Source organism: Falco punctatus (genome assembly GCF_963210335.1).
Source record: "Falco punctatus genome assembly, chromosome: 3".
Taxonomy (NCBI): domain Eukaryota; kingdom Metazoa; phylum Chordata; class Aves; order Falconiformes; family Falconidae; genus Falco; species Falco punctatus.
This window is the reverse complement of record NC_137582.1, coordinates 119,112,822-119,129,053: the sequence shown is the minus strand read 5'-3', so window position 1 is coordinate 119,129,053 and position 16,232 is coordinate 119,112,822. Positions and strand designations below refer to the sequence as shown.

The 16,232-nt window shown below is 55.2% G+C and overlaps 1 protein-coding gene across 3 annotated transcripts in view; it reads left to right on the top strand.

Annotated features, from left to right (window-relative positions):
• EPHA10 (EPH receptor A10) overlaps positions 1 to 14,600 on the top strand; it is a 50,303-nt gene extending 35,703 nt beyond the window's left edge. For 2 of the 3 annotated variants that reach the window (XM_080381961.1, XM_080381960.1), the window contains exons 6-17: positions 194 to 318; positions 2,550 to 2,712; positions 4,087 to 4,195; positions 4,407 to 4,462; positions 5,817 to 5,942; positions 7,655 to 7,840; positions 8,612 to 8,673; positions 8,797 to 9,000; positions 10,765 to 10,914; positions 11,109 to 11,302; positions 11,408 to 11,572; positions 12,102 to 14,600. In XM_080381961.1, coding sequence (XP_080238087.1) covers positions 194 to 318; positions 2,550 to 2,712; positions 4,087 to 4,195; positions 4,407 to 4,462; positions 5,817 to 5,942; positions 7,655 to 7,840; positions 8,612 to 8,673; positions 8,797 to 9,000; positions 10,765 to 10,914; positions 11,109 to 11,302; positions 11,408 to 11,572; positions 12,102 to 12,216 — 1,655 coding nt within the window. In that variant the 3' untranslated portion in view covers positions 12,217 to 14,600. The remainder of the gene's footprint in view (positions 1 to 193; positions 319 to 2,549; positions 2,713 to 4,086; positions 4,196 to 4,406; positions 4,463 to 5,816; positions 5,943 to 7,654; positions 7,841 to 8,611; positions 8,674 to 8,796; positions 9,001 to 10,764; positions 10,915 to 11,108; positions 11,303 to 11,407; positions 11,573 to 12,101) is intronic. The other variant, XR_013927315.1, reaches the window with a different exon arrangement.
• Positions 14,601 to 16,232: the final 1,632 nt, after the last annotated feature.

Below are 16,232 nucleotides of genomic sequence, written 5' to 3'. Positions count from 1 at the left end.
CAGAACCAAAGCATCCAAAGCGTGGTGGCACGCAGTCGCTGGCCGTGTCCCTGGGGCTCTGCTTCCAACCTGGCAGGCTGCGCCAGGCTGGTGCAGGGGGGTCTGGGGGCTACTGGCCGTGCTGCTGGAGCAGGGGGGATGCTCTGCCCCCAGCAGCACCGTGGCCACCTGCTGCTTCCCTCTGCTTTTTCAGTGCCGACTCCCATCACCGACATCCGCATGGACAAAGTCGAGCAGAAGAGCGTCTCCTTGTCGTGGCAGGAGCCGGGCTTCCCCACCACCAACGGCACCGAGTACGAGGTCAAGTACTATGAGAAGGTAGGCTCTGGGGACCGGCTCCAGTTATGGGTCGCTCCCCAGCCGACTCCCGGTGCTGCCCTCACCAGCCAGGTCTGCCCCTCGGGAGCGCGGTGCCAGGGTGCTGCCTGTGCTGCGTGTGCTGCCCCCCCCCCACCCCGTGGGAAGGTGCCGTGGTGGGAAGGGGAGGGAGAGCCTGTCTGTGGACAGTGCTCTTGTGAAGATTTTGCTGGCACCTGAAAGCAAGAGGAGCGCTTCAAATGGCGGCCAGAAAGGTCTTTGCTTCTCCGACAGTGTTATGCATTTTGCTCCTGCAAGTTTTAGGAAATTCGGATTATTTGTAGAATTTACGTTGATTAGTGGGTTTTTTTCCCTCCCCGTCTGCGCAGCAAGATTTCATCCAGTCCTAATGTTGACATCTCCCTGGGAGAAAGAGTAAAGCTAATAATTTTCATTCATTCATTCTTTTTTTTTAATGCGTTGGTTGGCTTTTTTTCAAGGACATTAGAAATCTGAGGTTTGAGTGTTTGCCATTAGCCAGCTAGACAGGGACTGCTAAACCGTACTGGGTTTCTAAATCTTTGACAAGATGACACCTGAATTCATAGCCTGCTCTCTGGGAAAGTGTTGGACCTCGTGGTCTTTACTGGTTTAGGACTGAGGGCCACCGAACCCGTGACTTCAGTGAGCTGTGAGTGGTCTTCCACACAGCAGGGGCCACGAGCAGACATTTTTGACAGTGTCTTAATTTTAAAAATAGCTGTTGTTTGACAGGTGCGGTGGGATGAGAGTTTTAGAAGAAATACCGGTGGGCAGAGAACAGGGACAATGCTCTAAATCAAAATAAATGCAGTTTATGACACAGTTCCACAAATTACCTTATCTGCGTGTGCTCAGGCTCGTTATGAAACTGATTACATGTCAAGCAAACTGTGCAGGTGACATGTTGGCGTTCTGTATTTAGAAACAAGCTACCGTGAAGCTGATTCATATTAATGTGATTTTCAGCATCTGATAGATTTGAAAGGAGGAATCTGTGGGTGAGGGCAAATGCTGAAGCCAGAGTTGGTAATTCCTTGCAAATGGGCTGCAGCAACGAGATGCTCAGGGTATGGGAAATGAGGAAACATCCTGCTTGGGTAGAGAATTGAAACTGTAGTTTAGCAATTATTCACTGAAATGAGGCTCTTGATGCTGACACGAAAATCAACTTAGTTCCTAGTCTTTGCTTTTAAAGCTGTACTTTAACAACGGAGATTCAAAGGGAAAAGCGTATCAAACGGAAAATACACTTCACAGCAACGTCCCCGGCGCTGGGAGTGGTGCAGTGAGCGGCTGCTGCCTGCCCCCGAGCCAGACCGCAGGGCTGGGATGCTCGTGGGGCATCAGTGTGACGAGGGTGCAGCACGCCTGTGTGGGTCCGAGAGGGGCAGTGGGACACAGCCTGGCCCTGCTGCGGGTGGAAAGCAGCCTCAGATAACCCTGGCCTGGGCTGCGTCTTCTCACCAGGGCACTTGTTCGGAAGCATCTGACGTGGCTGAGCAAACAGCCTCTGCCGGCGGCTGCGGAGAGGCGTGGGGAGCTTTGTGGGAGCTGACAGGGCGGCTGGGGCTTGTTTGCTTTGCCAGCCCGGGGAAGCCGAGGCAGGGGGGTCTGCCGTGGGCAGGCAGTGTGGGTAGCCCAGCGGTACCGCCAGCCAGGCAGAGCCCACCCTGCCTGCCCGCCCCAGCGGCGGGAGCGGGGCTGCCCAGCGTGCTGTCCCTTACTCGAAGCAGAGGGATCAGTCGGTCACTGAGCAAGTCAATAAAATCCCGGGGACCAAGACTGTTGGCAAACTCACCTGCCAGCTCTGATTACTCGGTATGTGCTTGTACACACGCGTTTACCGCGGGGCTTCAGTGGCTGTAGCACGGGAGCGGGAAGGGGCCAGTGGTGCCTGCAGCCGAGCCCCAGCGCGGGGGCAGGCGGGGGGGCAGGAGCTGTGTGGGGTGGCACAGCTGCTCCCCACTGCCCCGTCCTCCGCCTGTCTTCACAGCGCGTCATCTGGCTCCATCTGCCATTTCATGTGACCTTTCTATGTAATTTCTATTAATGAGACACCTAGTAAATGTATTCTTTCTGTTGAAGGTTTTATGTTTAGATAGACTGTCCTGATGGGACCCAGAGGCGAGGCGAAGATACAGCTGTGCTGTGCCGGCTCCGTGGTGCAGCTGTCAGTCCAGCTAGATCTCGGGTATCTCATTATTTCACAGGATCAGAGAGATCAAAGTTACTCAACTGTGAAAACCACATCAACGGCCGTGACGGTCAATAACCTGAAGCCTGGCACACTCTATATTTTCCAAATCCGGACATCTTCCTCGCCGGACTACGGAAATTACAACCCCAGTATTGAAGTGGAGACGCTGGCAGAGTGTAAGTGTTGGCAGAGCTCGTTGTCTCTTACGTGCGCACCTGTGGACATGAGGGTCTTGGAGCTGGGTCCTGGGGATGCTGCTGCTCCTGCCCCAGATGCTCTTGGATTTGTGGAGCAGCATCCGTTCCTCTGGGTCTAAGAGCAGGTACTTCCCAGGACTTGCTTTTAATTGACTTTAACAAGGTTGCTCCTGCTGGCCGGCCGGTCCTGGAGGTGTCTGTCCTCGCTCTTCTCAGCACAGCGTCAGTGAGGGCAGCCAGCCTCTGGCTCCTCTCCGCTGCAGAGGCTGGGGACAGAGCCTCGACTCTTCGACTGAGATTGCCCGAGAAAGTGCTTAGCAGAGCTGGCGTGGCTGGGGATTGTTTTGCCTTGGCGTGACGTTGGTGTGGGAACGGATCTCACCGGGTCCCTTTTATGGAGCCACCAAACGGGTGCTGGAAGGGAGCGAGCGTCGGTGTAAGCCGAGGGTGCAATCCTGCCTGGGTCTGTGAAGCTGTGCAGCCTGCCGCGGGTGCTGCAGGGATGGGCTGGTCAGCCACACAGGCTGCAGCAGAGGAGGCAAGACCAGCCTGGAGAGCTGGCTGGCTTTGGATGCGTGCCCCGGACAGGAGATGGCTGCTTACCCCCGCTGCCGTTGGGGCTCGTGAGGCACTTGGCTTGTTAGCTGCTTGGCTGAATAAGGTCAGCCAGCACCGGTGTTGTTTGCTGGGGCTTTTCCTTTTCACAGTTTCCATTCATAACTATAGTCCAGAAGCATCTTATTTCACTGACTAAAAGAGGGCTTGGAGAGATGGTAGGGCTTCAGCTTAATAACCCACCCTGGCTAGAAATGAAAGCCCTGAGATGGCTGGCTCAGTAAGACTCTCACAGATTGTGTTTAACAGGGCTTTAAATTGCATCCATTTGCCACACAGAAGACATTTTCAGAATGAATTGAAGCCAATAAAAATTTTATATAGAATGTAGCTTTCTAATACCCCTGTTTGCAAAAGCAGAAAGGGAAGCGATTAATGTGATGAAGGAAAACTATTTGTAAGCCATAAATTTTAATATGTCCCTCTGATAAGCAGGAACCTTTCCTCAGCACTGATTAACAAAACCAGGACCCCAATGTGGCAGCGCTGGTGTTCCTCCGTCCGTGCCTGTGACACTGCCCGGCACATTGGTCTGATGGCACCAGCTTGAGCTCTTATAACTGAACCAGAATGTGAATTGTTGCGAGGATGGTGAAAAGCAGCCTGGTGCTGCGGGTGAATTGTCCCACAGCCCTGCTGGAGGACGCAGGCTGGCACTGGGAGGAGCAGCTGGGGCTGCCCCACGCCTTGGACCTGCCCCAGGGTGCGTTGCTGACTGGCTCTGCTTCCCTTCCACAGTGACGGTGGCCTCCAGCGAGCAGAACCCCGTCCTCATCATCGCGGTGGTGGCCATCGCGGGGCTGACGGTGCTGGTGTCCATGGTAATTGGCATGATGGTGTGGAGGAGGTGAGCGGAGCAGGTTTGGGGCTGGGGCAGGGCAGAGGGACCAAAGCGAAGCCCCCCCCAGCAGGGGCTGTCGGGGGCGCGGGGCGGTGGTGGGGGCTGGCTCCTCGTGCCGGGGGCTGGGCTCGGGCCCTGTGTGCTGCAGCTCGAGGCTTTTCTGGCCAGTGAGAGGCTGCTGCCCAGCCCCCACTCTGCATCTCCATTCTCGTTGCAGACAGTGTGGGTACAGCAAAGCCAGCCAGGACGGGGACGAGGAGCTGTACTTCCACTGTAAGTGAAGCCTGGCCACCGTGGCCGGTATGACTGTGTGGGGATCGCTATTATCGCTAATAATAACCCAGCTCCCGACAAAGCAGCCCCCAGTCCTTGCTTTTGAAGTGTTGTCATCCCACATTATCCCGGAGCAGGGGCTCAGCGCAGCGAAGGCTCTCTGGGGACGGTGGGCTTGACAGCTTCATAAGCCAGGGTCCGTCCTTCCCACGCACAGGTCACTGCCGTGCCAACGGGAACAGGGATGCTTTCAGCTTTCCACGGGGCGTATGAATTATTCCGTCAGCTTTTCGCAATCTGCTACATCAGAACACGGCTTTGTTTTCTGGGGCTACTCTTGATTATTGAGCAGCAATAATTTTACAGACAACAGTTGTCAAAGGAAATTCAGACATCGGGATTGATGAGTTTATTTGATTCCTGGCATATGCCCGTGAAGCGTACACATGGTCTTCTGCTCCCCGAAGCATCGCAGAAGCAGCAAAGCCTGCGTGCTTCTCTGAGGCAGCAGCTTTGAGGAGCCCTGGGGAGTTTGCCGGAGGTTTTTGGTGTGGGGTGAAGGGAGCTGGGGTGCAAGGGGGGAGCCTGGCGTGGTGTGACCCCTTCCTGGGGGCAGCAGGGCTCTGCCGTTTGCCCATGCGCTGGTCCTGGATGGGCCAAGCAGCTGATGCAAACCATCCGTCGCCTTCCTTGCCTTGTCCAGGGCGAGCAGCCTCCCGGCAGCGCCTGGCCAGCGGCAGAGCTGATGCGCTTTGGCCCGTGTTTTGGCTGTTTTCAGGAATGTGAGGCAGGGGTTTGAGGAAGCCTCAGAAAACGGGTGGCTGTTTCCCCTCCGGAGCTTTGCCAGGGCTCCGGTGAGCCGGGTCAGCCTCGTTCCGCACAGTTCCCCTGGATGTGCTGCGGGCAGGGTCGCTCACCGCGCCGCAGATGGTAGCGCCTGTGGGAGGTATTTTGCTGCCCATGTTGCCAATCGAGGGGACCTGAAACATGGCTGTTGTTTATGATTACGATGATATTTATCTCTCTTAGAGGTCTTGGGAACGGAGATGGTTTGGATATTGAGGATTAGCATGGGTGGTAGACAGGCTCGGTCTGGGAGGGGGCTGCGCTGGAGGGAAGGAGCCGCTCTCCTTTAAAGCAGGGATTGTGGCAGCGAAGCAGAGCGATTTAATTTAATCCCACAAGAAATTTCATAGCAACCTTACAGTGAGTCTTTTGCTTTGCTTATAAAAGAGTGGGAAGTTAGCCCTGTCGGCAGACCTGGAGAGGGATAACCTGGGAGAGCATTTCCTAGGACAGGCAGGCAGGAGCTCTGCCGAGCCTTTCTCATGCGCCCTTTGTGCCTCTCCTGCAGTTAAAATACCAACCAGGAGGACGTACATCGACCCTGACACTTGTGAAGACCCCATGCAGGCTGTGCACCTCTTTGCCAAAGAGCTGGATAACGCTAGTATTAAAATCGAGAGGATCATTGGGACAGGCAAGTTCCTCCTCAGTGGTGGCGATGGCCGTGCCGGTGCCCAGCCATAGCGCTCCCCTCTCGGCCCCGGCACGCCGTGCTGTGCCGTGCCGTGCCTGCTGTGAGCCTGCCCAAGCCGCAGCGCCGTGGGCTCCCGCAGCAGCTCCTCACCCTCCAGCACCGTGGAGCTTTGCTCTTGCTTTTGTCTTTTGGGGGGGGCGTGCTCGCGGCGAGGAGATGGGAGCAGGGCTGGAGCGTTTTGTTCGGGAGCTTGATTTCGCATTCCCGTTTGTTTTTCTGAGGCGCAAAGTACAGCCAACCCAGTGACGCGCAGACCAGAAAGCATCAGCAATTATCTGCATCTGGGCACTTTGACAGCAGCGTGAAAACTATTTATAAATATGTGAACCTAATGATTTATTGATTTTCATCAACTTCACTGCCTAAAACTTAAAAGCAAATTAAAATCCCCTCACTGGGCCCTAGAGCCTCAATTGCTAATGTGTGCCAGAACATGGGAAACACGATTTTTCTTTGTCGTTTCTGTTCCTAAAGATAAATTCAGCTGCACAAAAAGGAAGAGGTGGAGGAAGGGAAGAGGGAAGGGCTTGCCCACCAGCTGAAGGGACCGTGTTGCAGGGGAGAAGACGCTGAGGAGAAGAGAAGGTTATCTTTGTGGCTGCTGAGCGGAGCAGCTGAGGCTAATCCCACATACCTTTAAGAAACAAATCAGTGTTTGAAAAAAATCAAGAAAGAAATTAGTCATTTAAATACAAGGAATCCAGGAGTGCATTTGTCTCACTGCTGACCTAACAAGTACCTTGGCTTTCAAATCAATAAAGCTTTTCATAGCTACACATTTTTTGCTGTTAAGCCAATATTGGCCTTTTATGTTATGAATTCGGTCGCTCCTGCTCAAGCGTGTGGCTGCGCGGAATGGGCTGTTCTGCCTCAGCCTGCAGGACGCCCCTTGCCCGGCCGCGCTCTGCTCCGTGGGGAACAGACCCTGCGTGTGCCGAGCAGAGGGGGTCTGTACCTGGGGGTTCATCTTCCTCCCACGGGCAAAAAACAGAACATGCACTTGAGCAGAGCGTGGAGAGGATGGCGTAGATGTGTAGGAAGAGGAAGAAGAAATTGCATTGCATTTTCACAGGTTTTTGGTATCACGTGCTGATGCTAGACTCGTGTGCAGGGCTGTGTGTTCAGCAGAGGAGGGGGAGGATGGGAAAACAGGCTCTGGGGGGGAAACTCGCAGCCATGGGGGGCTCCGCATGCTCCTGAGTGTGGGCTGGCAAATCCCCGGATTCGTGATGGGAATGTCTTGTCTGCACAGCCAGGCACATTGCTGGTGCTACAGGAGCACGCTTTACAGTCCCAAAGCAGGGAAAATATCCCCTAAAGGGAATCTGACCTCCCAGAAGAGGACTGCTGCCCTTTGCTTTGTAGCAGGTATAGAGAGTTATATATATAACCTGTGTTTATAGTGCCTTGCACCAACTCAGTAAAGCATCGCCCTTGCCCAACAATGCTGAGAGCTGTGAGGAAGCCGTGAAGCCAGCTGGCAGGTAGCTCGTTCTTTCACGGTCTGGAGATGGCAGAGGGATCTGTGTCGGTGCTCAAAGGAGTGGTGTGGACGCTGTGGCAGGGGGTCCTCTGGGAAGGCACGGTGCCGAGCCGCGGCTGCGAGGAACTCCTGCCTTGGATGCCCTTTAACTCGTCTCTCTGCTGTGCAGGGGAGTTTGGAGAAATCTGCCGGGGCTGCCTGAAGCTGCCCAGCAAGCGAGAGCTGCCGGTGGCCATCCAGACCCTGCGGGCAGGGTGCTCGGAGAAGCAGCAGCGTTCCTTCCTGGCGGAGGCATGCACCATGGGCCAGTTTGATCACTCCAACATCATCCGCCTGGAGGGGGTCATCACCAGAGGTAAGGGGGGCACCGGGCTGCACGACACAGGGACACGGGGCAGCTGGAGCCACGTGTGGTGGGGGAAGGCTCTGCTGCAGGCAGAGCGCCTGAGCTGTGGCTTTGGAGTGATGGCCTGGTGCTGGAGGTGCGATGCTGTTGGCGCTCTGTTGGAAATCGGGTGTTTCCTTGTGGTTTAGCTACTTAGCGTTCTGATGATTAATAAAATGCTTACAGCTAGATTAATAAATCAAGGACTGGCTTAGCAGCAAAACTGTGCGCTCTTAATAAAAGCAAATTGAAGTGAGGTTCTGTCAGTAAAACAGATGACTCTGATTGCTCCCAGCTCTCCTGGGAGTGTGCGCGCTGAACTGGTCTGCGGATGCTGTACTTAAATGGATATTCATGTAAATCCGAAGAAACGTGAGCATGTGTGCTGGTTTTAACTAGCCTGTTCGCTCGGGAAGGCAGTATTTCTGTCCTGGCTGTTGGGCTGAGCTGGTTGTTTTTGCTTTCGTTGGGTAGTGCAGTCCTCCTCTGTGGTGTGGTTCAGAGTCCTGATAAAAGGAGCATCTGGTATTGGGATCTAGTGGGATCCCAGCTGGGAACGGCAGGAAGGCCTCGCACCCACTGCTCCTTGCAAACTGGGATAAAGTCCTCGTCTCCCGTAGTAGCCAGGCAGCGTGGGCTGACGGTGCCGGGGGGTAGCACCCGGATTTCTGACACCTGCAGAGTTATTGCTGCCCGAGCCGTGGGCAGGACTCACGCGGTGCTCCTTGTCTGTCCGTGCAGGGAGTACCATGATGATAGTGATGGAGTACATGGGGAACGGCGTGCTGGACTCTTTTCTCAGGGTGAGTGCTGTGGGAGCTGGTGGTAACTGCGGGCGTCTGCCACCCACCCAGGCTCTGCTGGCCATGCCCCCTTGAGCTGGCCACTCCTCACTTTGGGCTTTTCCTCCTCTATTTTTTTAACAGAAACACGAGGGACAGTTCACAGCCACCCAGCTCGTTTGCATGTTGCAGGGGATTGCCTCTGGCATGAAGTACCTGGCAGAGATGGGCTACATACACAAAAGCCTTGCTGCCCACAAAGTCCTTGTGAACAGCAGCCTGGCTTGCAAAATAACTGGTTTCAGACGGCCCCAAGAAGATAAGATGGAGACCATCTTCTCCACCATGGTAAGCTGCATTTCCGAATTCTATTGTCAGCGTTCCCCAAAAGCAAAATGCTGACAGTGTAGCTGCAAAACCTGCCGCAGAGGTGGGTCTCCCTGGCTGCAACGTGTGGTTGTGGCCAGGAGCACTTGGACCAGGGCCTGGCGCCACTGGAGAGGTTTGCAACCTGCCCGGAATGTGAATAAGGATCCAACCCAAAGCCAGCCAGCTGCCACAGGTGGAGTTAGTAAGGCATACAGCAATCCTGCTCCAGAACCTCGGTTTTTCCTGGGCTCATGTTTCCTTCCTCATGTACGAATGGGGGCTCTGCATCTTAACAGCTTCTTTCTCAGCTATAAATCAGACACGTTCAGCCAGGGAACTGCAGAGCAGCTGCCCAGCACGGCTCTTCCTCTGGCCGCAGCCCTGCCATGCGTCTGTGAGAACTGGCAGAGAGGTGACGGGCGGCTGGAGGCAGCCCTGGCAGCCTCAGGGTTCCTTATGTCTGTTTTATCACTTGTAATGAAATTCATGGTTTTCAATTAAGAATTTAAGTCCTGCTTGATTCGCACTTAGACCTCATCAGCTCTGTTAGCCAGCTTGTCTCCCAAGTGCCTGCGTTTGCTTGGCGAAGCTGCCTGGGAGCCCCTGGGCACGGAGCTGGGGGCAGCGCTGCTTCCACACCCCCCTTCGGCACGCTTTGTTTGGGGTGCATCAATGCATGTTGAACTGCAGATCAGTGAGACATTTCATCGGTACCCTGCAGCCGCCCGGCATCAGCTGGGGCTGTTAGCGCGTCGCATTAAGCAGGCATTAATATTTTAAAGAGCATTGATTCCTCAATCAGATGAGCACTTATTGTTTGCAGAGCGAGCGTTGGGCAGCGCCAGGGAGGCAGCAGCTGATTTGCGCTGCCTGCAGGGACCTGGTCCCTGTGTCCCAGTGCAGGGTATGGGTGTCCCAGTGGGAAGAGCCTGGCTGCAGGGTTTGCCCCGCGCTCTGCCAGGAGCTGCAGTCATTTGCCAGCTCTGAGCAGACCAGTGGCAGAAAGAGTCTTGGCCAACTTTTTCAGCCGTTACCGCTAGCTGGGTGGAGGCACACTGGGTGCACTGGGCAGGGAGAGCACCACTATCCCGTAGTGCCCCTGGCAAAGTGCAACGCCCCTCGCTGTGGCCAGCTCTGCCTGCAGAGCTGCAGCTCAGCCGTGCTGCAAAGCTCTGGAGCGGAGTTGTGCTGGCGTGCCGCCGGGTACGGAGCAGCTCGCTCAGTGAGGGGGATGGAGAGCACAGCAGGAGCCCTGGCTTCTCCCAGTGCAGTGCAGCAGGGCTGTGGCTTTGGGGTGAAGGTCTCCCTGCTGTTAATTACAATTAGCTGCGGTCTCTGTCACCTGCTTTCCTTAGCGCATCCAGAGGGCTCTGCAGACACCGAGACGGGGATTGCTAATTACAGGAGAGCAAGCCAAGGTGGAGGGACTGTGTGTTTGTGCAGCTTTGAAACGGTTTTCATTAAATATTAATGTATGAAATGCCATCAGCTCTTCCCAGAGACATTCTCCTCTCCCATTAATGTTTCAGGACTCACACTCCCATGTAGCATACAGTTGCATGGCGGTTTTCAAAGAGAGGCAGAAGTTTTCTCTTAGTATTAAACCCGCACGTAGCACGCGGGGTTGCTTGGTGGCTGCCCTGCGATGCCAGGCAGGGCACGGTGAGCGGCCACCTGGGAACCACGGGCATCAGCTACATCCTGCGGTGCAAGCGCATCATTTCTCCCCTTCTGCCCGTCCAGCGCGGGAAGAGCCTGGTGCTGTGGTCAGCCCCTGAAGCCATCCAGTACCACCACTTCAGTCCGGCCAGCGATGTGTGGAGCTTTGGCATCGTCATGTGGGAAGTCATGTCCTACGGCGAGAGACCCTACTGGGACATGTCCAACCAGGACGTGAGTCCCCAGCGGCCGCGTGGTAGATGACGATGTTGCCGTTGCTAATGATGTGCAGGTGGCTCTGTGGTGCGCGGAGGAGCTGCTGCCGCTCCCCAGGCAGGGTGTGAGGAGGGAGGTTTGCCCCAGGGGGTTGCATATGATCTGCGTGGCAGCACCTGACGCCGTCCCCCCACCTCCTTTGCCCACTGCAGGTGATGAAGGCTGTGGAGGACGGGTTCCGCCTGCCCGCCCCTGTGAACTGCCAGCCGCCGCTCCACCAGCTCATGCTCGACTGCTGGCAGAAGGACCGCAGCCAGAGACCCAAGTTCTCGCACATCCACAACATCCTGAGCAAGTTGGTGCAGAGCCCAGAGCCCCCGAAGTGCCCCAGCTCCACCTGCACCAGGTGACCACCCTCTCGCTTTGCTGGCTGCTGTTCCCCTTTGCCTGCCGGCCGCCACCCCAGGCGTGCCGTGCCTGCTCCCTCCTCACCGCCCTGCTTTGTTGGCAGGTCCCACAGCACGTCTATACCCCTCACCGAGCGAACCTTCTCGGCCTTCCCGTCTTTCAGCTCCGTAGGCGAGTGGCTGGAAGCAATAGAAATGGGCAGGTACAAAGACAACTTCACAGCTGCAGGCTACTGCTACCTGGAATCAGTGGCCAGGATGACAGCCCAGTAAGTGAACTCATTTCCTGGCTATAAACTGGTGTTGCTGGGTGCAGCATGAGGGAGCTCGGCTTTGTCGTTAGTCAGGCGTCACTAAACGAGAGGACAGATCTTCCACAACATGCCTGTAAGAGCTGGCGTGGGCTGGACTGCACGTGTTGTGCCTCTCAGTTGCTGGTTTTTGAAGCAGGGGTTTAAACCTGGAGTCTGCGACTTTAACCTCTCATTTCTGACAAGAGGAGCGTGACCTGTCCCTTCCAGAAAGTGGAGTCAAATCTAATGCGATTTGGCGCTAACCTGTTACGCAGGCAGCGTGGGGGGCAGGGTTGGGACCTCTCACGCCTGGCATGCCGCGGGCTCGTGCTACCCCTGGGTTCCTATTTGGGGCCCGTCCTGCGTCGGCTGGGACCACATGTCGGGGATTTCTTGCTCTGGCAGGTCTGAAACCTGCGCTGCCCTTGCCTGGGAGCAGCTGGTGTCGGGGTGCTTCAGAGTTTAGGGCTTGTTCTTCGTGGCTGATGCAGGGCTCATTTTGCAGAGACGTCCTCAGCCTGGGCATCACACTGGTGGAGCACCAGAAGACCATCCTGAGCGGGATCCAGACTCTCCGGGCACAGGTGATCCAAATGCATGGCCGAGGCGTGCAGGTGTGAAGCAGACCCCCACAGCGGTGCGGAGCACTGACCTGGTGCTCCCAGGGAGGAGCAGCCAGCCAGCCCCAAACTGGACCAAATCTCTGACGTACCGCGGTTTCAGGTGGGATGTAGGAATCACTGGGCTGCTGCCGAACAAGTCATTCCACGTGGCAAGAGAGCAGGGCTTCCCGTCCCCTATGCCGGGAAAGCCAAGGATTCCTGGGTCACACGCCTGCGGTGTACCTAGGTGGACGTGGCTCTCCCCAGCACTGTTTTGTAAAATGAATCAAACTGTAATAATGCCATTTCGTATGGTAATTAGGTTAACAGGGTGGATGGATGTTTGCGCACTGTCTTAATCCAGAGTTGACAGCATTTTCGTATCTAGCATCCTTCTGGTGAAATCCATGGGTATTTTTATACAAGCTGACATGTTCTAGCAACCCCACAAGGAGCTTTTATTGCTTTTATTTTTAGACACTGGAGCACAGCTCACACCCAGCGCCCAACTCCTGGAAGGTGACTTTCCCCATCTGCTATGCTAAAGGAAACTCTTTCCCAGCCACATCCCTTCTGCTCCGAGAGTTACTTCACTGAGCCTTGACACCCCAGTTGGTGAACAAAAATATTCTCTGCTAAAGTGCGGAGCAAATGGTGCTGAATGTTTCTAAGGCTCCTTAGAAAGGAGCCTCCCAGTTCAGCCAGAAATGGGATGAAAACCTGGGAATTGGTTCGGAGTGAGAGGGACAGCGGGCATGGCTGTGATTTGGGGGGCTGCTTCCCATGTCCACTCTGGCAGCATATCCCTGGCCGCTGGAAGGGCCCCCTCAGCTGCGGGGAGTGCTCTTCCCTGCCTCCTGCTTCTCCTCCTCCTCTGGCCCCATGCCCAGTTGGGAGCGGGGAAGGGAGAGGCAGAAGCCTGTCTGGAGCATCCCGCCCTGCTGTGCCGGGGCATCAGTTTTCCACCACAGGCCAACGGCTGGATGGAGGTCCGTGCCCAAGGGCTGCAGTGCCAGCGCACCCCACACCACCCACAGCCTCTGCAGCAGGTGCACCTCAGCTGTGGGTGCTCGGGGTGGCTGTAGGGGCTGTGCCGGGAACTGTGCACCCCAGCCCCACGCTGACCATTGCATCTGTGGGACCCCTGAAATCCTGCCGTGCAATCCAGGCAAACCAGGGCACATCAGCACTTTATTTTATTGCGGACAGTAGCGCAGTACTGCCTGCCTTGCGCGCCGGCAGTTCCCACTGATGTGGGCCTGATCCCTGATGAAAAACCTAAATAACACCTGCTTAATAATAGAAGTTTCCTTGAAGTTAGTTAATGAAATGCATCTTTGCAGCCTTGTGTGGAGTTTTGTAGGCCTTTTATTATCATCTGTAAGTGTTGCAAATGAATTAGCAATGATGAAAGGCAAAGATTTATAAAGGGAGTGAATGCTGTGGGAGATGTTCACAATGTGGCTGGAAATCTGTCTGAGTCAGATCCTTCTATTAACCTGCTCTGAGAGGATGAGGATCTAAACGATGATGGAGCGGAGGGCCCTCGGGCATCTCTCGCGTGGCTGGCACAGCACCTGCCCTGCCACGGTGTCTTCCTTCCCTCCCGGTCATGCGGTCAAGCAGGGCGGCATGGCCGTAGGTGCTGGTGGCCATCCTGGCCCCGCTGGCCCTTGCACAACACGTCACTGCAGGGATCCAGCTTCTGCTTAGCAAAGCCTCATGCACGGTCGTTTTCTTTTCGCCAGCCCTCGGGCTCTTCTGGCTCGGCTGCATGCCCAGGAGTGCTCCAAAGTGGCAAGATTTCACTTTTTTTCAGATATTTTAGCTTGACTGCATCAGAGATCAGAACTCTCTGCCTGAACTTCGCTGATCGGTGGTGTCAAGAAGGTGCCAGCTAATGGTGGATTATTGCTTTTTCTGCCTTGTGCCGGCGTTGCTGGGCAGTGCTGCGCTGGGCACCGTGTGCTCCCAGCTGCTCTGGGGTCCCGCAGCCCCGGTGGCACTGGCTGGCAGGGAGAAGGGCACCTTCCACCATGCAGGTCCTGAGCTCCCAGTAGCGAACACCAAGGGGGGCGTGAGGCAGCACAGAGACATGTGTGCAGAGCTCGAGACGGGAACACTTGCCCTGCAGGACCCGGAGCTGCTGGCACGCTGTGGGCAGATGTGTGCTGGGCACGCTCCAGGGAGTTTGCTGCTCACCGGGGTAAAGAAGCTCTCTCCTTCCTGCCACCTCGGCACTTTAAACAATGTTCCCCAGTGTCACTTGGTTATTAGCGGAAATAATTTTGTCTTTAAGTTTGGCCCTTGTGTGGTCTGGTCGGTCACTCGCCATCCTGCTGTTTCTCACCCAGAAGAGTAATAAAGGTGAACCAAAACCTTCATTTGGTAGAAATGCCAGATCCCAAGGATCAAGTGCAATTTGTATGCTCTTTATGTTTACATTTTATCTATAGAGAAAGTATATTATAGTTCTTTAGGCAAGGAGTTGAACCAACTTGATTCCGGATCCTCTCCCCCATCTCCCTGCTTTTGTCCTGTCGGTGGGATCTGCAGCAGCCTCCTGTGTCGGGATGCCGGGAGCTGCAGCCGGTGGGTGCAGCTGCTTTCAGGGAGGTCTGGGGAAATCCAGGGCTTGGTGACGCGGTGACAGAGTGCTTCAGGGTCTGGGAAACAGAGCTGGCTGTGAGCAGGACCCCCAAAGCAGACCCTGTCCCCACAGTTCGGGGTGCGAGGAGGGGCCGGCTGTGTGCAGGGCTGCCCCAGTCTGCCCCCCACTCCCTCTGGACGCTGCCTAGTGGAGAGAGCGAAACCCCAGCACAGCTTAGCCAGAGTCGTGGCACTTTCTCCCAGGACACGGTGACCGGTGGCTCGCTGGGAGCTGTGGGTCCCTTGGGAAGCCTCCGTGGCCATGTGGGCAGGGGTCCCTGCCCTCCCGCAGCCACTGAGCTCTGCAGGGGGCTGGCAGCCCCGCAGCTCCTGTGCTGTTTGCTTGTGTGAGCGCCTGGTGCTCGCTCTGTGCTGGAGCACTCCAAGTAAAAGCAAGACCATCTTTCAATCATCTCTTTAGCATTCCCCCCACTGAATTAGGCTCCCACCCTACCTCCTCTAGCACAAACCGAACTGAAAGTGTAATTTCTCTGTCTGCGTGTCTCTAGCTGTTCCCAAAAGAAATTCAGTGTTTAATTACTTTCCTGACTCTACCCTGGTGAGGGTCTCGTGGTGTTTCAGAAAGCTGTTTCTTTTAGACAGTGTGGTTCTGTGGATGGGATCATGCTCTAACAACTCAGCCGAAACAAGAGGCATTTGCTTTCCTGGCCTCTCCTTCAAGCAAGAAAAGAAAAAGCACATAATGGAAATACGCTTCCTAGCCTAGCTCGTTGCAACAGTAAACACTTTTAATTGAACTCCTCATCAATGCTGAAGATAACAAAATGAGCAGATTAAGCTGTGGATTGTTGTGATGATTTTAAAATTAACTTGCCTCCTCTCGGCACCTCTCTTCGGGGAAGTATTCAATGCCTTATAATTAAATTAATTAGCAACACTGTTTTGAATCTGCTCGACCAAGGGAAATGCCTCAAAAATTATTTCAGTCTCTTTGTGCATCCAGCATCTGACCCTGTGCAAGGCTCCTTCCTCCTCCCTTGGCTGCGGGGAAGCCCCAGTCATATTGGTGCTAACAGGGGCTCAGGACCGGCCGAGCACGCTCCCCGTCTCTGCAGCAGCGTTAGCATTAATGGGCTTGTTCAGGGAAGAAAAAACGACGAGTGTTTGGTAATCTGGGGGCTTTGGAGCTAATAAATGCTGTTCCGAGAGGGCTAGATTTTAGGCGTTCAGGCAGAGTGGGGGCCAGGTAGGAATTAGAGCAGCGGAGCAAGTGCAGGTGTCTGAGCTCGTGTGTAGACGAGCCTGTTTGTGCAGAGAGGGGAAGCACCTGGAACACAACCCCTGCCCCTCAGTGTCCCGCCGGCTGTCGGTGCCTTGTGACGGTAAAGGAGGACACTGTTTGCATCGCGTGTCCTCAGGAAGAG